This window comes from Gobius niger, assembly GCF_951799975.1.
Source record: "Gobius niger genome assembly, chromosome: 23".
Taxonomy (NCBI): domain Eukaryota; kingdom Metazoa; phylum Chordata; class Actinopteri; order Gobiiformes; family Gobiidae; genus Gobius; species Gobius niger.
The window spans coordinates 2,234,201-2,258,956 of NC_136874.1; the positions used below are offsets into that span (position 1 = coordinate 2,234,201).

Consider the following 24,756-nt stretch of genomic DNA (forward strand, 5'->3'; position numbering starts at 1 on the left):
AAGTTTCTTTGTTGTTTCACCTCAAACAAATGATACAAATGCAAAAGAAATGGAAGGAAAAGCAATAAATGAGCATCATTGTTCTGTTTAATGGTTCTACATAACAAACAATCTAGCAAATCGAAAAGGCCACAACCTGTCACTGGTGCTCGGTGTCATTGTGTTTGTATTGTACATGTTTAGTGTAATGTAGTGTAATGTAATGTAATGTAATGTAATGTAATGTAAAACAGAGCACAGTGTCCAGAGCCTTTAGTGAAGCTGTCACAGATGGAGACACAGCTGGTTCTGCATCTGTCCCACTGTCAGAGTCCTCGTCACGGTTTGGAAGATATGCAGATTTATAAGTTTATCCACAATGTCCAGAAATATTGGGGAGGGGGGGTTGGTAAAAGAAAAGTGTTGTTGTTTCTGCCCTTTTGTCGTCTGTTCAGGACAATTATCTTTTTGACCAACAAAGTGAATCAATTCAGACGTTTTGGGTCAAGACCTATAAAAAAAATCAGTCATATTCACTGCAATAATACAATAAACCCTTGAACTAAAACAGTAAAAGCTACAAACCCGAGGATAATAACTGTATGTTGTTTCTGCTGAATTCAAGCTAACGCCTCAGAGCGCTCACAACTTTAATTTTGTCATTCACAACTTACTGGAACATTTGTAAAATTACTAAACAATATTAAAACACGCGTTATGCTTAGGAGGTTCTTCTCTCAACTGCGAAACAAACCAACCAAATGATCCACTGTGGATGAAACTCACCTCAGAGTCATGGAGGTGTGGAGGGAGACGAGAAGCCCAGAACTGGTAAAAGTGTAGTACAGTATAGTATAGTATAGTACAGTATAGTATAGTAATAGCTGTGTGTGTGTTTGCATGTCCTGAGTCGTCGTAGTAGCACCTGCTCCTCTGTGCGGGACGTCCCACTCGGAGACACCAGCTGGAGGGGCAGGCTGACATTTGTTTAGTGCAGAACATGAGCGAGACACGTCCCGGAGGAGAAACCTGTCTGCAGCGGGACAATCAAACAGTAAACAGGCCCGGGACGCTCTGGGGGGGAGGAGACAGAAGGACTTTTTAATTAATCTGAAACCGTCGCCTCCACGTGTTTGTCTGAACACACGATACATCGGCCTGTTTTCTCTCAAAATGGCTGTAGTGAATGTCTTGAATTATTACGAATTACAATATAGTTCCCCCTTTTATCCGCTTAGAAAATCCACATTGTTTAATTTAGTGTAATTATACTTTGTAGTGGAACACTTCACGTAACCATATTTAAATAGGGAAAACGTGGAAGAGCTTGGTAGCTTCTATCTTGACCTGTTTTGGAGCTATAGAGGAGAGAGGGAGAGGCTAAATGCTAACGCCGTCTGCGCTGTGTTTACGTGTTTTCCTAAAGAACTCGTCAAAGCTAAGCTAAGAACATGTCTCAGTATGTAAAAACGGTGGCCTGTTCCTTTAAAGGAATGTTATTGGGTTGTTTTGATCTCTTTAAAGCATTTCTACGGCTTGTTTAATAAAAGCTTGTGTGGAAAATGCAATATGGCAAATGACAGAGCAACTTTTAATGTGGAAACAAAAGTTGGCATTTGTGCGTATTTGACCTTGTAGTAATAAGTACGACTGGTCTTTGTGACATTTACTTGGTTTATGATGTCATTCCAGCCACAGCCTTCATTCTGTCCCTTTCACATCATTGTTCAATCAAACGTCTGCAGCCGACGACGGACTTTTGGACATTTTCCGCGGTTCATTCAGCAGCTAATCTCCCGCCGCTTTTGCTAACGCTAATGTGCGATTAAAGACCCGGAGAGTCGGACATTAGGCCTGACGCTGAGCACGTGTGATCAGGCTGAATATTTACCCATAAAGGAGAGGCAGCTGGTGAAGTCACAAAGGGCTGACACACGGCCACCGGGGGGAGCTGTTTCCCCGAATAATCTTTTTTGTTTTCTTGCACAGTTAAGGTGGGGGTTAAGAGGTTTTTAAAACAGCCCCCAAAATGAGAAAAGATCATAGATTTCTGATCCATCACCATAAACATCTCGAGCTGTTTTCAGCCGGAGGGGGCGGGCCCTAGAGGTTGACCGATATGGGGTTTTCTTAGGCCAATGCCGATATGCACAGCCGATATTTTCAAATGTCTGGTCTATAATCCTGTAAAAACAAACACTTGGCCACTCCAGCTGATTTTATTTTATTACTTTAGGTGATTCAGTCATAGTTTCTGTCCCAGCTTTGATTAGCTGCCGTTAGCATTAGCATATTGTTTCAAGCCGGCGATCAAAAACACAATTGTGTAGGTTAAAACTATCTCAGAGATTGAATTCTCCAGGTTCTAAGCTTCAAAATCACATACACCATGTCCATATTCACCTGTGTTTAAAGCAGTAATAAATAAGTCGTGCCCCTAGAGGCCATAAGCGCCACTGCAGGCGTCGTAGCATGTTGTGTTTTTTTACTCATTAATTGTCTGTGAGAGTAAATACTACACTGACAGAAAAGACAAAGGGACAGAGGGATATTGTTCATCCAGTTACACAATTTACTTGGCTGTAAATACTGTTTAAGTGGCGCTAGCCCGCAGTTAGCTTTGCCCGTTAGCCTGTTAGCTCCTTCTTCGTGATTCCATTAGTGTGTATCCGGGGGGGGATGATTATTAAAGGGATATTTCAGGATTTTTTCTTTTTAATCCATGCAGTCCTTATATCTGAAGAGTTTAGTGGTGCTAGGCTAGTGCTAGGCTAGTGCATGTCTATGGTAACTAGTAGCCTGCATTAAAAACAGTCTGAGGCAAATCACTTCTAACACCAGACTAACCATATAAACGTCTGTGTCGACTGAGTAATGTTTGAAATAGAACCATTTTGTATTTAAAAGAACTTATATTTGAGCAGCTTCCTGGTTGTAGCTACGCAGCGGCGGAGTGATCTGCTCGGTTACCGGATCTACAGTAGTTTGTTTAACCCCTTAACTTCCACCTGAACCGAACACATTTTCTCCAGTTTGGCTTTACCCCAGTCCAAAAGCTTCTGGAAAAAAGCTGTGGAAATAGTGACAGAACTGAGACGAAAACAATGATGGAAATGTGACGAAAAAGCAAGAAAACATTGAGAAAAGGTGATGAAAAATTTATGAAAAAGTGGCAAAAATGTCACAAGAAATTGACAAAAAATTACAAAAATGTGACAAAAAATGACAAAAAAAATGACAAAAAAATGACAAAATTGTAGCGAAAAAAAGGCAAAAAATGGATGAAAAATGGACGAAAAAATTACAAAAATGTGACAAAAAATGAAAAAAAATTGACAAAAAATTGAAAAAAAATTGACAAAAATGTGATGAAAATTTGACAAAAAAATAAAAAAAAATGGATGAAAAATGGATGAAAAAAACAAAAATATGACAAAAAATTGAAAAAAAATTGACAAAAAAAATACTAAAATTTGATGAAAAATGGATGAAAAAACAAACAAAAATGTGACAAAAAAATGACAAAAAATTACAAAAATATGACAAAAAATTGACAAAAAATGAGACAAAAAAAAAAATTACAAAAAAATGATGGAAAAATAATCTGATGACGTGAGGAAAAAGATCCTCTCGGTTCAGGCGGGAGTTAAGAGGTTAAACTGCGGCCGCATTTCTACACGTGACCCCATGATTTTGAAGAGGTTTTTAATGCAGGCTACTAGTTACCATAGACATGCACTAGCCTAGCACTAGCCTAGCACTAGCCTAGCACTATATATATCTACAGAAATCAACAACACTCTGGATAACTGTGAAATTAGGCCCTATGTCAAAAATCCTGAAACATCCCTTCAAGGTAAACAAGTGCTCTCTCTGCTTTACATCTGCCTTTACTTCTTCTTCTTCTCCTTTCGCTCCCCGGTCGCCTCCGCCGCGCTGACATTTTAAAACCCTCTCCTCGTTTCGCTGAGAGCGGATGATTGCGCTAATGGAGCCGCTCTCTAAGCCGCAGTGTGTCACGGTGGCTTTTAGCGGCGTCTCGGCCTGAGTTGTTATTTTTTGTGTTTTTTTTTATTTAATGACGGTAATTATGCGGTTCATTCACGCCGGTTCGAGAGCGCCTTGTCATAATATTAGCGAGTTAGAGAGATAGTAAAGCAGAGCGTGTCATTCAAAGTAATGGCGGCTCAATCACATGGTAATCACACACACAGTAGAGCTAAAGTACTGCACAATACTACATACTACATGTGTGTGAGAGGTTTTAATGCACTTTACATTAAACAAGGAGAAAATGTTATTATTATTATTTTATTACTGATGTTTCCACTAATGAATCCTCTCTGAAAGGATTTACCCAAATCTAAAAGAGTCAAAATAGCAGCAAAAACAAGGATGAAAAAGCAACAAAAATGTGGATTTTTTTTTTTTTTAAATGTGGGGAAAAAATGTCAGAAAAAATAGATATAATTTGTCAAAAAAAAGTGGGGAATTTTTTTTTAAAATGTCAAAAAAAAAAAAAAAGTGGAAAAAATGTAACAAAAGCAACAACAAAGTTTTTTTTTAAATGTCAAAAAAAGCAACAAAAATGTAACAAAAAGTGGATAAAAAATGTAACAAAAAAACGACAAAAATATATTTTTTAAAAAGTTTGAAAAAAACATCAAAATAGCAGCAAAAACAAGGATGAAAAAGCAAAAAAAAATGTGGATTTTTTTTTTTATGTGGAAAAAAAATGTCAGAAAAAATATAATTTGTCAAAAAAGTGGGAAAAAAATGTTAAAAATGTAAAAAAAAATGTTGACTGTGACTCAAAGGCAACAAAAAAATACAAAATAAATGTCAAAAAAGCGACAAAAATGGAAAAAAAAAGTGGATAAAAAATGTGACAAAAAATGTGACAGAAAAGAATAAAATGTACAAAAATGTGTCAAATAAGTGACAAAAACATTTAAAAAAAAGCGTCACAAAACATGACAAATAGTGACAATAAAGTGATGAAAAAGCAATAAAAATGTGGAAAAAAATTGAAAAAAATGTGGAAAAAAAATGTCCCAAAAATATATATATAATTTGTCAATAAAGTGGAATTTTTTTTTTAAAAATGTAAAAACTGTGACTCAAAGGCAACAAAAAATAATAATTTAAATGTAAAAAAAAAGCTTTTTTCTTTCTCTTTTGCTCTCATTTCCATTTGTTCTGTGTTCCTTAAGGAACTGCCATCAGTGTATCTGTTTTTGGGTATCATTTGATGATTCAACAGATATGAGGCCCATCTTAAGAGGGACTGGGGAATAGAAATGGGGAAAAAATGTGCTATGCCTGTGTACTACACTGGAAAAATTGTAAATTGCAACAATGGCATCGCACCAATAAAAAGTTGATAAAAAAAATAAAAAAAAGTGGATAAAAAATGTTTAAAAAAATGTGACAAAAATATTTTAATAATGTTTAAAAAATCATCAAAAAAGCAGAAAAATGTTGAAAAAAATGTGACAAAAAAGTGGAAAATCAGGACAAAAACGTGACAAAAAATGTGACAGAAAAGAAAAAAAATGTACAAAAATGTGTCAAATAAGTGACAAAAACGTTACAAAAAAAAGCGTCACAAAACATGACAAATAGTGACAAAAAAGTGATGAAAAAGCAACAAAAAGAAAAGAAAAGAAAGAATGAAAAAGTGTTAAAAAAGCAACCAAAAAAGTCCCAAAAATACAAGTAACGACAACAGGACAACAGCTTAAGGAAGAATCTTAGCTGAGTTTGTCGGTCTTAGCTTTCAAATGAGGCGTTCCATTGTCCTCCAGAGTGCAGAAGCTTTTAGATTTGGGTAAAGCTGCACACGTGCTTGGTTAAAGTGGGGCTAACGTGTTAACAGCGGGTCTGATGCTTCTGATGCTGTAGCTGTTGTTGTTGTTTGGAACTCGGCCTGATTCAGTTTCTCCTCCATCTCCCGAGAAACTTCAAAAACATCAATCTTGGTCCACTTTCAGCGCGAGACTTTTGAGAGCGAGATGGAGATGGGGGGGGGGGGGGGGGGGCGGGTCGATGATGGATGCCGCTGGAGTGGGCGCTTTATTGGTGGCGTGGAGAGGAGAGCGCTCGCAGAATGTCGACGGGAAAACGAGGTTTACGAGAAAGAACAACAGAGGCTGCTCGGGAATGTGATTTATTCCTGTAAACACACGCCTCGCGCCGCCGTTTATCAGCGCCGGGGTTTATCAGCGCCGGGTTTTATCAGCGCCGCCGGGTTTTTAGCCAAGTTTGGGACGGGAACATGTGGCAAAGGCGGCTCCAGCTTTCCATCGAACCGTGATCAAATCTGGGGCCAATCTTCACAAAAGCCGGCCAGGATTTGGAATATTTAGCTGTTCACGTCTTTATAGCCTTCATGCGATTCAGAGATATCTTTTGTGTAGTATATATTCATGTCGTCTTGTAAGAATGAGGTGTTTCATATGTAGAAATGGCTTTTACCTTGGTTTGCTTTGTTTATCGAGGTTCAAAGATCAATACGTCAGACGAGGGAGTAGATATTGAATAATCCTTCAGACAAAACCTTCACAACAGCAGTGTCTCCCATTCAGATGAGGAAAACTGTAGTGAGTGGAGCTGCTTTCAGACTCTGAGGGTCTGAGAACTGAAGGCCGACGAGTCCAGGACTAAACTGTGTCTAAACCAGGTCTAAAGCAGATCTAAAGCAGGTCTAAACCGCGTCTAAAGCAGGTTTAAAGCAGGTTTAAAGCAGGTTTAAACCAGGTCTAAAGCAGATCTAAACCGTGTCTAAAGCCGGTCTAAAGCAGGTTTAAAGCAGGTTTAAAGCAGGTCTAAAGCAGATCTAAACCGTGTCTAAAGCAGGACTAAAGCAGGTCTAAAGCAGGTCTAAGGCAGGTCTAAAGCCGGTCTAAAGCAGATCTAAACCGTGTCTAAAGCAGGACTAAAGCAGGTCTAAAGCAGGTCTAAACCGTGTCTAAAGCCAGTCTAAAGCCAGTCTAAACCAGGTCTAAACCGTGTCTAAAGCAGGACTAAAGCAGGTCTAAAGCAGGTCTAAAGCAGGGCTAAACCGTGTCTAAACCAGGTCTAAACCGTGTCTAAAGCAGGACTAAAGCAGGTCTAAAGCAGGTCTAAAGCAGGTCTAAAGCAGGTCTAAAGCAGGTCTAAAGCAGATCTAAACCATGTCTAAACCGTGTCTAAAGCAGGACTAAAGCAGGTCTAAAGCAGGTCTAAAGCAGGTCTAAAGCAGATCTAAACCATGTCTAAACCGTGTCTAAAGCAGGTCTAAAGCAGGTCTAAAGCAGGTCTAAAGCAGGACTAAAGCTGGACTAAAGCAGGTCTAAAGCAGGTCTAAAGCAGGTCTAAACCATGTCTAAACCGTGTCTAAAGCAGGTCTAACCCGTGTCTAAACCATGTCTAAACCGTGTCTAAAGCAGGTCTAACCCGTGTCTAAACCGTGTCTAAACCAGATCTAAACCGTGTCTAAACCGTGTCTAAACCGTGTCTAAACCGTGTCTAAACCAGATCTAAACCGTGTCTAAACCGTGTCTAAACCAGATCTAAACCGTGTCTAAACCGTGTCTAAACCGTGTCTAAACCGTGTCTAAACCAGATCTAAACCGTGTCTAAACCGTGTCTAAACCGTGTCTAAACCGTGTCTAAACCGTGTCTAAAGCAGGTCTAAAGCAGGTCTAAACCAGGTCTAAAGCAGGTCTAAAGCAGGTCTAAACCGTGTCTAAACCGTGTCTGCAGCCGGTCTACCCAGAATGCTCTGCTCTGTATTCAGCCGGCTGTCTGGAGCTCCTGGGGATGCGGCGGCTCCAGCGTGAGTCTGAAGGTTGTCATGCTGCCTTCGCGTCCTCGCTTCTCTCCAAAGTTAATGAAACGGCACCAGAGGAGGCTCCACGTTCAGAATGAAAAATAGTGACTTTGAATATGAAAAAAAATGGAGAAAGAAACGCGGGAGGACAGAAGAAGAGGCTGCTTTGTAGCTGCAGACTTTGTGGTGTGGTTTCATGAGTAAAATGGGAGAGTGGACTTTGTTTTTCATGTACAGGTGGCACAGTACTTCTCTCGCCTCACAGTAATCTGGTTCTGTGATGAGCTTTGCATGTTCTCTAACATGTTCTCTAACATGTTCTCTAAAGCATATAGGAATGCAGAGCTGGGGCCCTACGGAAAAGTCCACTAAGGGGCCCTGCAATCAATCAATCAAACTGTATTTATAAAGTAAAAGGGGGAACTATATTGTAAGGTGTAATAATACCAGGAGTAGTTCGAAATCCGCGCAGTAATCTTCACTCCACTGTGTGGATGTCAAATTACTCCTGGTATTATAGTTTAATCTTATTCTTTCTAAAGACTTTCTAAAGACTTCCTTCCCAAAGCGCCTCCTGCTAACTCCGCCTTTGTCTCTTGTGTTTCCTCGCTGCAGAGACCCGAACCAGCCGGTGCCCCAGGACACCAAGTTCATCCACACCAAACCCAACCGCTTCGAGGAGGTGGCGTGGACCAAGTACAACCCCAAAGACCAGCTGTACCTGCACATCGGGCTGAAGCCGCGCGTCCGCGACCACTACCGCGCCACCAAGGTCGCCTTCTGGCTGGAGCTGGTCCCGCACCTGCACAACATCAACGAGTTCTTTCAGTACGTCTCCACCACGACCAAGATCCCGCCGCAGGAGACCACGCCCTACTCCTACACCAAGAGGTTTCCCGGGAAGAGCCCGTGGCCCTCGACGACGCGGCACCCCGGGGTGCCGTCGGCCAACACCAAACAGTCCACGGACCAGCGCAAGAGCAATATGGATGATATCGGCGACGAATCCTCCATTTTCATTGAGACTAAACGCGACTACTCCACGGAGCTCAGCGTGACGGTGGCGGTCGGGGCGTCCCTCCTGTTCCTGAACATTTTGGCGTTCGCGGCCTTGTATTACAAAAAGGACAAGCAGCGCCACGAGACGAACAGGCGCGCGCCCACGCCGCAGCGCAACTCCACGCCCATCACCAGCAACCCGGCGCCGCCGTCGGCCACGGCGGCCAACGACGTGGCGCACCTGCAGAGCGAGGAGCTGATGACGCTGCAGATGAAGCAGCAGCAGCTGGAGCTCGAGCACCACCACGAGTGCGAGTCCATGCAGAGCCACGACGCGCTGCGGCTGGCGTGCCCGCCGGACTACACGCTCACGCTGCGGCGCTCGCCCGACGACATCCCGCTCATGACGCCCAGCACCATAACCATGATCCCCAACTCGCTAGCTAGCATCCAACCGCTGCACAATTTCAACACGTTCGGGGGGAGCCAAAACAGTACCAACTTACCGCACGGCCACTCCACCACGCGGGTATAGCTCTTAAAAAATATGAATAAATCCAAATTTGTAAAGGCGACAGACGTGTGAAAAGACGCTGCCTTCTTTTAAACGTGAATGTCACAATGCGTGGGAGGAATCAACATGGCTGCCAAGAGGACGGAGGAGGACGCGGGACTATTTTTAAAAGCTTTTTGACATCAATAAATAAATAATAACTATTTAAAAAGGGAAAAACGAAAGCAACAATTTCTTCATCTTTTAGGACAACTTTCGCCCCGGACTGAGCACATGACTCTTCGCCAGCCTGAAATGTATTTATAAAAACTAAAAGGTGACGCTTCAGTGTTAAGGTGCGCTCGTGAACTATTTAAAATGTCTGGTAATTATAACTACACACTGTTAGGCATTTGTTGAACACGAGTCAAAGCGCAGTTAATCATTTATAAAGCATTCACTGAGCATTCCTCATCAATTTATAAGCACAAAAATAGTAATTAGACGCAAACGCTTTTCCCAATTAACCAAAATCTATTTCGGTGCTTGTAAATGATTATTAGCAAATAATTTTGAATACTTTATAAATGAATGCTTAAATAAATACTTAAAAGTGTGTAGCGTTTTAGCAAATGTGTCTTTTTTCTTCCATTACTGCTTTGTAAATGCTCCACAAAGTCATGTTTTAGACTCTTTTTCTTTTTTTTTTTACAATCTTACCCAATTCTTTTAAAATGTACTGTTATTTTTGCCCTGTGTAGATTTCTATAAATTTCTGTGATATCAAAACACATTTTCTCACTATTAGCATATTTAATCTTTAAAAAAAATCGAATCATTTTTTCTTGTTTGGGTGTGTGTAGCTGGATGTTAAAACAGCATAAGCCTAAAACATGCACAATAGGCTTATCACTCAGCGAATCACACTTAACCAAACCGAAATGTTTCCCCAGTTTGAATGTTTGTTAATAAAGTTTTGGCTTTAGTCCGATTTTACACCTCCAGTATCACAATGCCACAGCTTTTAAACCACGTACTTAAAAAAACAAACATTTGCAGCAATTTTCTTTACTCAGTTTTGTGCTTTGAAACCATTCTTCCTTTTTAAACATATCATTTTTATTCATTTATTAATTTATTTGCTCGTTTCATTGGCAAAAGTGATGGTAGATAGACGTCAAATACAAGTGGGGACAAAGGGCAACCTTGTCGACGACCGCAATAGCATTAATAGGCCTAATAACTTAAATAGTTTACGAATACACCTTATCGTGAAGCGTTACCAAACTTTGTACAAAACCTATGTGTGAAAATTATATACAAAAGAGATATTAAAGACTTTGATATATTTTAAATCATTGTAAATATCTATTAAAGCATTTTTTTCTCTTTGATTTTTTTTTTTTTTTTCATTTTCGTTGCAGATTTTCGGGGGATTTTCAATGCTGCTACTTGCCTCCATTGTCTCTAGACTTTGCATGTCTCTCTTTTTTTCTTTTTCCAGCTTTACCAAAATTGAAAAAGAATACCGAATTCCGTTTTTTTTAAGCCTCCATCTTGCTTTCCGTCGACTTTTGTTTTGAAAGAGCTATTTCTTGTCTTGCAATTTCAGCACTGCCTGGGCTTCACTTGACCAGCAAAATGTACTACTACTATTAATATTATTATTATTATTATTTAAAATATCAAGGCAGTGGACTTTTTGGGGGAAAAAATATGAGTTGTTTGTAAAGAATCATTTGTTAAGTATTTCAAAAATTGTTATATGCTAGCAATATGTATAGTGACGTGCCAGGCTTGTGGTATTTTGGATTTCAGAAGCAAGTGAATGAGTGTAAATAACATTATAAAATTATTATTATTATTATTATTATGAAATATAGAGTAACCATTTTGCGTTTTGCATCCTATTCTAAAACGAGAAAGTACATTGAAAAAGATTTTAAGATACATTTGTAAATTATATAAAAGGGTATATTCTTGCCATTTGGCCCCAAGCCAGTCGAAGCTACAAAAAGGGATTTTAAGGTTTAAGATCCTCCAGTTTGTCTATATATTTGTTGCGGTTTTGCCTTAAGTAAAAATAGAGATATTTCTGGCTGGACACATGTATAAACCTTTTCTGCAACATTTTTAATAAAAAATGACAGTATTTTCTAAAGAAAGAGTAATGTGTGTTGTTGAATTGGAAGTGCAGAGGATTTGCGGCTGCTGCAGTTTGTTTCAGGAGGGTATTTCATCAGATTAGATTTATTGAAGTGTTAAAGCAGAACTATGTAACTCGTGCCCCTAGAGGCCATGAGCGGCACTGCAGTTGTCGTAGCATGTTACGGTTTTTTACTCAATTGCCCGTGAGAGTAAATACTACGCCGACAGAAAAGACGTTTTCACTCAAACTTGGCTGTAAATATTTTTTAAGAGGCGCTAGCTCGCAGTTAGCTTTGCCCGTTAGCCTGTTAGCTTCTTCTTCGTGATACATCCATTAGTGTGTATTGCACCTCCGACCCGGAGGCAGGAGTGGTTTTCTGGCCAGAGACGCCAGGGGGAGATGAAAGACCCTCCAATCATCCCATTAACACTTGTATTACCCCCATAGGAACTAAAAGGATTTATCAAAGGGGTTAAATGCAAGTTGGCCATTTTATGCTCACTACTGCCACCTCAGGTCATACGTGTAGCTGCAGCTTCTATATTAAACTCATGCATGATGGCACTTCGGACCCAGTGTTAATTTCGTCGACTAAAATATTTAGTCTTAATTTTAGTCAAAGTGATATTTTTGTGACTAAAATTGGACTAAAACTAAATTAAAAGTTGTTCATGAGACTAAAACTATGACTAAAATGTCCAGATGTTTTAGTCGACTAAAATAAGACTAAATAAAAATGAAAAGGAGAGACTAAAATCATCCAAACTTCTATTGAGCGTCTGAAAGAGCCTCAGATCATGTAAATTCTCAAAGGATCAGCTGAGCTTTGTTCATGTGGAGCAGCTCCATGAAGCAGAGGAACCAGATTAAATATGATTATAATGAATATTATCAATATAAGTCGACTAAATTAGTCTTAATTTTAGTTGACTAAAACTAGACTGAAATTGAAAAGTTTTTTTTGACTAAATCTTGACTAAAATCTAATTGCATTTTAGTCAAAAGACTAAAACTAAACTAAAATATGTTGTCAAAATTAACACTGTTCGGACCCAAAGAAACAACTTTTTGAGTCACTTTAGAGGCAGTTGTGGTGAACAGGTCTGAGCTCATTCTACACGGCTGGAACTTGTAGGGGAAGGAAAATACTTAATTTTAATATTCTTAAACTCCATGTAGTCCCTTAAAAACTATTTGGAGTGATGCTTTTCATGGCTATTTTCAAAATAAAAAGAGTTTTGTTGATTCGAGGTTTGTCCATTACACTAGCATCAAACCAATGTATTAACAGTCACGGATTTCTGACTCGTGGGGTAAGAAAATGAATTAGCCTCTTCTAACAAAGGCTTTAAATGAAAATGTAAAGAGGTTCTTTAAAGCGGGGTATTCTGCTTTTTCAGTCACATAGCACCAGTCTATATCACACTACAATGATGACAAACCTTCTGTTGGTCTGTAAATGCAGTAAATTAGAATAACTGCCTTGTATAAAATGTCACTCTCAAAATGGCTGTAGTGAATGTCTTGAAATAGGCCTCTGTCTCTTTAAGAACCTCTGAGCCTTTCCGACACGCCCCCTCCACACGCTGTCTGTGGCATCAGTGGGGAGGGGGTTCTGCTGAGGAGCAGTGGTTGGTTACTCGGCTGGTGACGAAAGCTCGGAGGCGTCTCCAGGAGGTGGGGGCGTTCCTAGGAGGACTCAGGCAAACCTATCCCTAAAATGGCCGCCATCAGAGTTTTTACAGATTACTTTTTACAGATTACTCAAAAATACGTGAATGTGCCAAGGCAACACTTCAGGCATGTTTTTAATGAGGGAATGATGCTTGAAAAAGTCAATTTTGCATAATACCCCCCCTTTAAGGAAGAGCATCTTAGTTTGTCTTTTCTCTCACAAGTTTAGGCACCAAAGAGCACCTTCATCACGGCAAATTCTCCACTCTGAAATGTGACTTTCCTCTTCTCTCCAAGGCCCAGGACCCCCAGTTGAGAATCCCCGCTGTAGCCGGAACCTCGGGTCATTCCTCAAGCCGCCGCGCCTTAGACTCCGACAAGTCCGAGGTACAAATCACTCGGAAAGTCACAAATCCGAGTCAGCTCTTTTCCCCTTACGCCGGGACACGGGACAAACCACTCCGCCAAATTAACACAAAGCTTGAAAACACTCAGCGAAATCCGGAGTCCAACCCGCAACCTCCCCTGAAGGACAAAGCGACGGATCCCGGGGTGTGGAATAACCTTCTAAGGCGCCTCTCATTTACGAGTGGCTTTGCAAATGTCACTGTATGGAGTCGTCAGCTTATGCCCGGCGACTGCGAATCACTATTAAAGATTTCAATTTTCCCCCTGTCACTTCGGGTTTAAGTCAAAAGCTAATTTGCGTAGCTCATTGCCGAAGCGATCGATGGCTGGAGCGGCGAGGGGGCCGGGGCGAGCGGGTTTGTTTTGAAGGAGCCGCGATCGCACAGGGATCCCGACTCGCTCCTTAACATTCCGTGCGTTTTTGCCTCCAAAAAGTCAAACAAAAGTAGGATTTTTTTTTTTTTCTCTTCAGTTTTTTTTTTCTTTTTTAGCTTACCTTGCAGCGGGGTTAGCGGTGTGAAAAGTTTGCAGGCGGGGGGAGATTGGGGGCCATCGATCGAGGCGCCGTTCGATGGAGTGAAGAGGACGGCGTGCGCGGCGGAGTCAATGCGCCTGATTTGAAAATGAGGACTTTCGGTTTCGCTGACAAACTGGTAATGGGTTTTGGTTTTTGGAGACGGGAGTAAACGTGAAAGCAATAGGAGGAGTTCAACGGCTGAGCGCTTTGTTTGGCTGGTGGAGGCTCGCGGGGTTCGGATAATTAGGCAGGGAAAGTGAGCGGGGGAGAAATCCACCAACGGCTGCAACTAAGTCTGCCTTTACATTACAGAAACGATCTCTCAAAACAGATGTGGATACTAGGGAGGCACCGATACCACTTTTTCTAAAACCGATACGAGTACTTGGATTTAAGTACTCGCCGATACCGAATACCGATACCAGTACAAGGCATTTTCTTCAACATTCTTACTTTTTTCACAGCAGATTGCTTTGTAATTAGTAAATTTACTCATGTACATTTCCTTAAGTAAAGTAGGCGACACATTTAAGAGCCGTTATGTTAGAATTGTGCTGATGCCATTTACAGAAAAGCCCATGTCCTAAAGCTCCCAATGCCTGAGCTTTATTCATTTATGTGTTTTTATTTAACAATAGTATTGAGATGTTACTTAAATGGTCTCTTTTCGTCTTTACTTCAGCTCCTGTAGATTTTCTCGTGTGTTTGTAGTAACTTAGCGAGTAGCTACAGCGTTTTCATTGTTCTGCTGCAGCTCATTTTCCTCAATATAAACATGCTGTATGTCTTTACTTTGGATTTTCTGAGGACTTTTTAGTCGCTGGGTTAGTTTTTCAGATGAATAAACCCCTGGGCTTAAAACAGAGTCAGAATGTCCGTGAGTTAGCATCGTTAGCCTGTCTGTTGTAAACACTGCAGACGCTGCAGCACTAACAACATTAAGCTCTGGTTAAATCCAGCTCAGACTCTGGTTTAGAGAGCGCAGTCTGTAATAAAGTCAGCTCTATGTGGATTATTGTATTTACACTAAACAATTCTCCAGTTTGTTGCTTCTTCTCTCCTCAGCTGAGAGCTGCGCCTCGTAGCTGCGCCTCGTAGCTGCGCTGGACGCAGGTCACATGGTATCGGTTTCTGGTATCGGGACCTCATGAATGAGTACGAGTATGTGGTATCGGCCCGATACCCGATACTGGTATCGGTGCATCCCTAATGGATATAGATATATATAGATAGTTTTACTTTATTTTATTATGATGATCATCCCCCCTGGAACCGGACGTGGTGGAGGGTTTGAGCCTGAATGATCCTGGAGCTCGGTTGTCGGGGCTTCGTGCTCCCATGGAAAAGCAGGTCCGAGGTGACGGGTCAGACAAAGAGCAAGGCAAGAAAACAGTTAAAATCAATAAAAACGTCAACATAAAATTCATTAATTACAGTAAAAGGCAGGAGTGCAGATAAAATACTTTCAGTGTCATATTCATGGGCAAAAAGAACTGTTTTCAGCCTGGATTTGAACATTGTCAGAGTTAGGCCTGTCTCACATCCTCGTGAAGACTGTTCCAGATTTTAGCTGCAAGAAACTGAAACGCAGCCTCACCGTGTTTATTATTCACTGCAAAAAGTATTTAACTAGATCAGTATAAACATCTCAATTTGAGCATAATAATCCAAATGTTAGTTGTTTTGACTAGTTTAGAAGTTGTTGGGCATTTGTCCTGGATTATTTCACTTGTTCTGAGATGTTTCTGACTCGTTTCGATACATTTCGTTCTTATTTCAGGTCATTTTCTTTGCCAATGCGGTAAGAAAATTGGTCTTATCTCATTGGCAATTTTACTTTCTTATTTCAAGCGAGATTTACCCTAGAACTGGTCTGAAATGTCCTCAAACAAGCAAAGCAAACTCGGTCCGATCAGGAAAAGTGTCTAAATGAGTGAAAACCACTCAAAACAAGATACATTTCCTCAATTCAAGTCATTTAAGCCAATGCTTGATATTCACTTTTTGTATTGTTGACTCTGGGAACCACCAGGAGGCCCCTCCCTGAGATGCTTCATACGGCTGAAACCATAAAAAGACTTGTAACAAGCAGAGCTGTTTTAAAGTCTATTCTCTGAGTGACAGGAAGCCAGTGCAGAGACCGGAGCACTGGACTAATATGGTCGTATTTCCTGGTTCTGGATGTTCTGGATGTTCTGGATGTTCTGGATGTTCTGGATGTTCTGCAGCTCTGACGGCTCCTTTAGAGAGGCCAGTGAGCAGCCGTTACAGTCGTCTAACCTGCTGGAGAGCGGTTCAGAAGCTCCTTATGAGAGACCAACAGGCCTGAGAACCATGAGGCCGTCCTTCTGTGGACCCCCCACCTGCAGGGGGCGCCGTAGGGGCTGGTGCAGTGTGATCTGGTGCAGCTCCAACAGATGCCCCCACGACCCGGCAATAGACAAGTGGAAGGAAATGGATGGATGGATGTTCATTAAAGAAAATCAGAACATGTGCTTCATTAAATGTGATATATTGGAGAAGGAAAACAAATTTATGGCAATGTTTGCGGCTTCCTGAAGGCAGAGGAGGACTGGAGTGGGCTTGTTTGGAAGCGAGCCTGGCCTTACCCATCCGTAAACTCCGGTGAGTCATCATTTCCATATCTACGCCCTGGAAATGCTCCTTCTTTGGACTGTCCTTGCACTGGCCCTTTCTCTGCACATTCACCTGTGTATATTCTCCCATCTTCTCCCACAAAGAAAACACATTACAGCGTCGTCTCGGTCACAGCCTTTCGTGCTACACGTGGACACCGAACATGTCAGTGTTTGTGAATGAATAAACGTGGGACAGACCGGGAAGTGCCGCCATGTTGGAGTTCTTTCCTGGACAAAACCTTTTAAAATAAACATCGTAAAGGGAGAGTTTGATCTGCTCTTTTAAACTCTGGCTTTAAAACTAACAGAGAAAATGAGCGAATATCGACCAGTGAGTGAAACCTGCAGCGTTTCGCCTTAAAGGAACAAAGTATGGTGCTAATTTGGACGACTTTGGAGCCTTTTACTTCTTCTTCAGATTGGCACTTCCCTAATAGAAGAAAGAAATGAGTGAACAACTCCAGGTCTGTCTTTCACAAGGGAATAACATCATGACAGGGTTAAAAAGCTTAAAAAAAGTGAGATTTGCATAAGACGTCTCCTTTAACCCGACTATAGGGATAATAATTGAACATCTCTGCGCCGTCAGAACTCCCATCCTTCAATCTCCGATCCTTTGATCTATAAAACATGAGGAGACAAACTCACTTTCGACGCAGTGGATTAATATTAATGAATATTTATTGAGAACGAGCAAAACATTGTGGGTTTTTAATTGGCGCTTGTTTATGCTGTGGGTGATGCTGGATGTGGGGCTCGCCGACCACGCCGACGCTCCACCGAGGCCACGACAGCAACGCATTCACTCGTTTAAAGAGACACTGCAGAGGTTGAGTTTCTTTGTTTCCGGGTCCAGACCACTGTGGAGTGACCGACGGGGAAGCTACTTCATGTTTAATGCCGTTTTTTTCACTTTGTCAGCTCATTTATTCCATTCTCGCAACAGCATCTCCGCTTTCGTAGCTCCTACAGACTCAGGACGCTACAGGCTTGGACTTAAAGGTGCATTATAGAACTCTTTATGTGCATGTTTGACCTTTGAGTGACCCAGTGGTAACACAGCACCTTTGTTCTCCATCACAGTGGCCTCTGTGACGCTCCAGGACCCATTGTGTTTGGGTTTTCTCCACTGACGGACACTCTCACCAGAAAACATACGAACCACTTGATCCTGGGGCGTTGTCGAGGCCGCCGGGATGGAACGTAAAGGCCCTCCTGCTGCCTGGCTCTGCAACACTACTTCCTATTTCTACACAGGGAGGTTAGCAGTATTCTAAAGAGTTTTGATAGACTGGTTTAGGTGGTTGCACTGCAAAAAGTATCTAACTAGATCAGTATAAACATCTCAATTTGAGCATAATAATCCAAATGTTAGTTGTTTTGACTAGTTAAGAAGTTGTTGGGCATTTGTCTTAGATTATTTCACTTGTTCTGAGATGTTTCTGACTCGTTTCGATACATTTCGTCCTTATTTCAGGTCATTTTCTTTGCCAATGGGGTAAGAAAATTGGTCTTATCTCATTGGCAATTTTACTTTCTTATTTCAAGCGAGATTTACCCTAGAACTGGTCTGAAATGTCCTCAAACAAGCAAAGCAAACTTGGTCCGATCAGGAAAAGTGTCTAAATGAGTGAAAACCGCTCAAAACAAGAAACATTTCCTCAATTCAAGTCATTTAAGCCGATGCTTGATATTTACTTTTTGTAGTGTTGAGGCCATAAGTTTTTTTACTCATTAAAGAGGGGGTATTCTGCTTTTTTCAGTCCCATAGCACCAGTCTATATCACACTACAATGATGACAAACCTTCTGTTGGTCTGTAAATGCAGTAAATCAGAATAACTGCCTTGTATAAAATTGCTCTCTCAAAATGGCTGTCGTGAATGTCTTGAAATAGGCCTCTGTCTCTTTAAGAACCTCTGAGCCTTTAGACACGCCCCCTCCACACGCTGTCTGTGGCATCAGTGGGGAGGGGGTTCTGCTGAGGAGCAGTGGTCGGTTACTCGGCTGGTGACGAAAGCTCGGAGGCGTCTCCAGGAGGTGGGGGCGTTCCTAGGAGGACTCAGGCAAACCTATCCCTAAAATGGCCGCCATCAGAGTTTTTACAGATTACTCAAAAATACGTGAATGTGCCAAGGCAACACTTCAGGCATGTTTTTAATGAGGGAATCACATAATAACATGATGGAAAGCTTGAAAAAGTCAATTTTGCATAAACCCCCCCTTTAAAACTACTTTGTTAGATACTGCATTGAAGGATCCAGTGTCTTCCAGATCCACCAGTGTCTGAGCGACTGCCCTTCTGTATCTTTACTGGCCTGGGTCGGAGCCGTTGAGTCACAAACTGTAGATTACATGCGATCCAGGTCTTCACACTGACAAGCCGCCTCCTACCAGGACCAGGAGTCACACTATAACAGTGTCTGGAGGACCTGCTCTTCTGCTCTGCACTCGCCCTGACACTCCTGAGCTTCTGGCCTTGGTTTGAGCTCACACACTTCAGATCATGGGCGACACCAGTCTCTTCCACCCACTCCTCTCGTCCCTGAGCTAAGGCCACCACCAACCTGGTGCTTGTTGAACGACTTTAACCTCGATAGGTCTGTGAGTCACCGTTTCTTTGTATTTACTAAATCAATCAACACTTTCTGCAGCATAACGTCAGGTTACAGGCAGTGTTTTTCACATTGGACATTCAATTTGTACTGAGAAGGAGAACCCAGCTACCGTCCAGGCTGAGGAGGAACATCCTGAGGTTCTTGTGTTATAGACCTGTTATAGTCTGTTATAGTCATGTGACTTTTGGTGGCATTCAGCTGTTTGGACCTGTGCATATTTAAATATACATTAACCTCTTAACTCCCGCCTGAACCGAGAGGATCTTTTTCCTCACGTCATCAGATTTTTTTTCCATCATTTTTTTGTAGGGTATTCAACTCATTTGTGTAACTTTTTTGTAATTTTTTGTCAATTTTTTGGTCAAATTTTAATCATATTTTTGACATTTTTTTGACATTTTTGTCTGTTTTTTTTTTTTTTTTCGTCAATATTTTGTTACATTTTTGACATTTTTTTTGTTGCATTTTGGTCATTTTTTGTCACATTTTTTGTAATTTTTTGGTCGAATTTTTGTAATTTTTTGTCCATTTTTTGTAATTTTTTGGTCCATTTTTTGTCAAATTTGTATTAAATTTTTGTAATTTTTTTTTTTTTTTGTTGTCAATTTTTTAGCATTTTTTTTGTCAATTTTTGTCACATTTCCATCATTGTTTTCGTCTCAGTTCTGTCGCTATTTTGTCCAGAAGCTTTTGGATTGGGGTAAAGCCAAACTGGAGAAAATGTGCTCGGTTCAGGTGGGAGTTAAGGGGTTAAAATGGAACCTCAAATGAATGGACACATCACAAGAGATTATTAAAGGAAAAGTCCTTGTAACTCACCACTAAAACTATACATTTAAGAAACATAAAATGACAAAAAACTGCATTTCCCCTCATATGTCTGTCATTAATCTGCAGCAGAAGCTTCAAATTGATTCTCTCCTATTTAATTATTTCCCCTTTTCACCTGCAGCGTCTCGCCTTGAGGGAAATGACACTTTTCCATCTACAATCTCACTTCAAGGTCGTCAGAAACTTCTTGAAAATCACCAGGAATGATCTTAATTCAAGCCTTTCACAGCGCTGGATGATGTTTAGTGTAAAGCCACCCCCGGGTCCCCGCGGGGCCGTGGATGTGGCTGCGATATTAAAATGCAGGTAAACAGCGGCTCTCGTGGCCCGCGGCTGATTGCTTTGGGAGGTCTCTGGGTAGCAGCTCCATTATCGCGGCCTGCAGCGCCGTCGATACCAGCGCTTATATAACGGCCGGGGACACAGCAGCCCATGCATTAGGAATTAATACTTCAACCAAAGCGGCACGTTTGTGGAGCCACTTCATCATAGTGCCTCCGCAGGTCGCTGCCTTTGAGAGGAGGGGTCACAGCGGGTACAAGGGGCTGCTATGGGTGTGAGGCGGGGGGAGCTCCCAGAAGGCTGTCAGCATCTCTGCACTTGATGAACACCACCTGCAGACATCATGGAAATGTAAATGTAAATGTAGTGAAGGCAGGAAGTGGAGAGACAAGTCCTATACGGCGAGGCACATTTTGATCCAGGTCTTGGGCCTAATTAGTCTCTAACATAACATTTCAAATCCCTCATCTTCACAACATGTTTAATTATTAACTGATTCAATGTTTCTCCATATGTTTATTTGGGAAATTATTTCATGTTCACAAAATGCATTTTTCTCACATTTTGTCACTTTTATAAAGTTTGGCTTGTGCTGAATCTTATTTTTTTTAATTAAATGTGCAATGAGGGGCCAAGGGGGGTGGAGGGATTGGCGGTGCAGTGGCTTATGGGATGGCACAGAGCTCCTAATCACCGGTGAGTTAGCATCAGAGGTCTCTATGCTAAAGTGGCTATGATAGTTAGCATTGAGGCTCCGGCTGCGTCCGAAACGAGCAGATTGGTAAGAGCTCTTACGCCAAACCGGATCTGCGTCAGCGTCCGCCATGATAAGATGCTTCCGAATTGGTCTGTCAGTAAGGAAGGAGTTAGGACCTCTGATGCTAACTATCATTGCCACTTTAGCATAGGAACCTCTGGTGCTATCTATCATAGCCACTTTAGCATAGGGACCTCTGATGCTAACTAGCCGGTGATTAGGAGCTATGTGCCATCCCATAAGCCACTGCGCCAAACCCCCCCACCCCCCTCGCCCCCACCCTGGAGTGATTCATGCGCAACCACTGTTGATTGACAGGAGCATGTTTAATAATAAAAATAATAATAATAAAAAAATAAGATTCTGCACAAGCCAGTAGCTGTAGCTTTATGAAACCGCTGTTGAAATAAAATAAGACTAAAGGGAAATGTTTGGATCATTTGGATTTATTTTTCTCCTTAAATGTCTTTGTTTGGACACTATGTTGTTGTTGGACACTGGACACTAGGGGGCGACATGCACTTTTGTTTGGCCTGCACTCCACACCACACCAATAACTTTAAAGAAGAAGAAACACAGCTGTTGGTGATGTCACTTCACTTCCCCTGTTTAAGGACGGACGGATTGTTCAAATGCTGCTGAAGCTCTAGTTCCCGAACTGCGTAGAGATCTAACAGTCGACCCATGAAAGGTTAAGGAGTTAGTTGCTAGTGTTAGTGCTTAGAGGCTATGATTTGATGGTTTCAGACGCAACCCTAGTTAGCATTAGAGGTCACTATGCTAAAGTGGCTATGATAGTTAGCATGGAGGTTCCTTTTCCCAACTCCTTCCTAACTGACAGCCCAACTCGGACGCTTCTCATCATGGCGGACGCTGACGCAGATCCGGTTTGGCGTAAGAGCTCTTACTAATTTACTGGTTTCGGACTGGTTCCTTGATGTAAAGTGCTTTGAGTGCCTAAAGCAGGTAGAAAGGCGCTACATAAACGTGATTATTTGACATCAGTAGCATTGTTTATAATATCTAAACTTACACTAAAATAGGACCTGAACCCATGACGGCGTCTCTGTTCTCCTGCATGGACTGGGCGTGTCACTGAGCAGACACACCTGTGTTAAATTACCTCATCAATGCACCAGAAACACTAGCCTCAACTCCTGTCTGAGCGCCATCTAGTGTAAAAACTAAGGAATTACAACCAAAGCATTAAGAAGATAACAGGATGACATCACACTGATACAATCCCCAGTGTTTACTATTATGTCCCAATTGACTAGAAAATTTAGAACAAATCTTATTCCATTGGCTCATTTTTTTACTTGACTATTCCAGTGTCTTTAACTCACCGTCCTCCTCATTGTTTCTAGCACATAATGCGGTCCCTGGAGTCCATACTGAGTCTATCTACAAAAGTATCTGGAGATTTTAACCGTATTTTCCTCTCATGAGCAACTTTTGATTCAGTTTCAGCCTGCGAAGATACCTCTGACTGGAATTATGACAGAACACTTTCCCTTTAGTCCCAGACAGGCCTCGTCTGCGTGCGCGGAATAAGGCGGTGTGTTTCTCGTTCCGTACAGAGCGCGGGACGTGGGGCATAAATCATTCCGGAGACTCGGACTGACCCGTGTGCCAAACGCTGCATCACAGCCTCCAGACCAAGGTAAAGGAACGGGATCGAGGAGTGTGAGCTGTTCAGAGCGGGAGAAATGTGGTGAAGGGAAAGTAACAAGTTCTCAACACAAATACTTGAGTAAAAAGTCACTGTAAACCCGAATAAGTTCACTCAACTCAAAACTTTTGCGACAACTCGATTACAACAGACATTTTGAGTTAAAGGAACAGGCCACCGTTTTTCCATACTGAGATATGTTCTTACCTGAGCTTTGACGAGTTCTTTAGGACCTGTCTGATCTTCCCCCGTGCCTTCAGTCACGTAAACACAGCGCAGACGGCGTTAGCATTTAGCCTCTCCCTCTCTCCTCTATAGCTCCAAAACAGGTCAAGATAGAAGCTACCGAGCTCTTCCACGTTTTCCCTATTTAAATATGGTTACGTGAAGTGTTCCACTACAAAGTATAATTACACAAAATTAAACAATGTGGATTTTCTAAGCGGATAAATGGGGGGACTATATTGTAAGGTGAAATAATACCAGGAGTAGTTTGGCATCCGCACAGTAAAGTGAAGATTACTGCGCAGATTTCGAAAGCTAACCTTACCTTAGCCCTAACCTTAAGGATAGTGGAGTTTACGAACTAAAGCTAACCTTACTGTTGGAGCCATTTCAGCCACGTTTGAGCCTCCTGCCACCGTGTGGCGCTGTGTGTGTTTACATAATTACCTGCCCTATATAAGGGGCGAGGAAGGCGCATTCAGGTGTTGCAGTATGGAGGCATACATCTTTTTGACCGTGTCTATGGAGTTGGAAATCTGTGTACTTGTTGATGGCTGTGAGGTATGCCAAATAAACCTTTGAAAATACAGTATCAAGCGACGATTTGTTTGGAAGACACGCGTCCAAGACGCCTAATTACTGTAGCCAGAGCGGAACTTTGCATAGGGCAAATCCTGGCCGCTACATTTGTCAAAAAGATGCCTCGGGCACCGGGCGTACAGAGCTTGCGCCGGCTGTGAGTGGCACAGCGCGGTTTCCTGGAGTGGAGTGGACCCACCAACTACCGTGGCGGTGATCGTCGCGAGGTCTACGGCGAACCGGCGGACTGTTGGCGGGAGGAGGAAGAGGAAGGAAGGGGACTGTATGTGCGTCCTCGACCAGGAGCGGTGGTGGCTACTGGCGCGGGACCGGCTCGGCAGCTTCATCGATTGCAGCGTGGCTGCGTGGAGCACGAGGGAGCGGCCCGCAGTGGAAGGCTGCCACGCCACGCATTTCGGAGACTACACGAAGCAAAGGCAGATCACCCACCTGGTATGCAACTTCGTGAGTTCGATCGTGTAAGCACAGTTCTTAATAATGGCACAGGAAAAAATGAATGAGTTTTGGGAACGGGACAGGGAGTGCACTGTAAAATTGAACACTGCAAAAAATGCACACTTTCTGTTTGAAGAATATGAAGTGGATTGGGAGGGGCCAGCTATCTTTGTCCCTCTAATGGCTGTCTGTGAAGACGCAGGGGCCAGTGATGGCTTTGATGAGGTGGACTGGGAAGGGCCGGAGATATTTGTTCCACAGTGTGTTGCCTGTGACGATACAGGGGCCGGTAACGCCACTGAATTACAACATTCACTTCCTAATACTGATCAAAAGGACACAACTCTGGTGAAATTGGACTGGGCAAATGGATCACTGGTCGACCAGCCTACTGCCGAGGTGGTTGCTGCTGGCTCTCTTAAGGATAAGGAGCCTGAGAAGGACAAGGACAGCAGTGTTCTTCTGGTTGAAAGGCCACTGTTGGAGCTAGTTCATACTGGCCCATCAAAGCACAGTTTCAACGCAGAGAAAATGTTGGTGTTTGTAGTTATGATGTTCGCACAAACTCCTGTAGAACCCACATGTGTGAAAGGTTGCTCAATGAACTCTGAAATCTGTACCGTTGCCATGTTGACCTGTTTTATGTTCTTGCTTCTTGGACAGACC

The 24,756-nt window shown here is 42.1% G+C and overlaps 2 protein-coding genes across 2 annotated transcripts in view; both read left to right on the plus strand.

Moving 5' to 3' along the window:
• Positions 1 to 9,339, plus strand: part of nlgn4xa (neuroligin 4 X-linked a) — a 109,692-nt gene extending 100,353 nt beyond the window's left edge. The window contains exon 6 of the mRNA XM_079582012.1: positions 8,408 to 9,339. Within this exon, the coding sequence (XP_079438138.1) occupies positions 8,408 to 9,326 (919 nt within the window). The 3' untranslated portion in view covers positions 9,327 to 9,339. The remainder of the gene's footprint in view (positions 1 to 8,407) is intronic.
• Positions 1 to 24,756, plus strand: part of pudp (pseudouridine 5'-phosphatase) — a 312,024-nt gene that overhangs the window by 197,881 nt on the left and 89,387 nt on the right. The gene's annotated exons all lie outside the window — the stretch shown is intronic.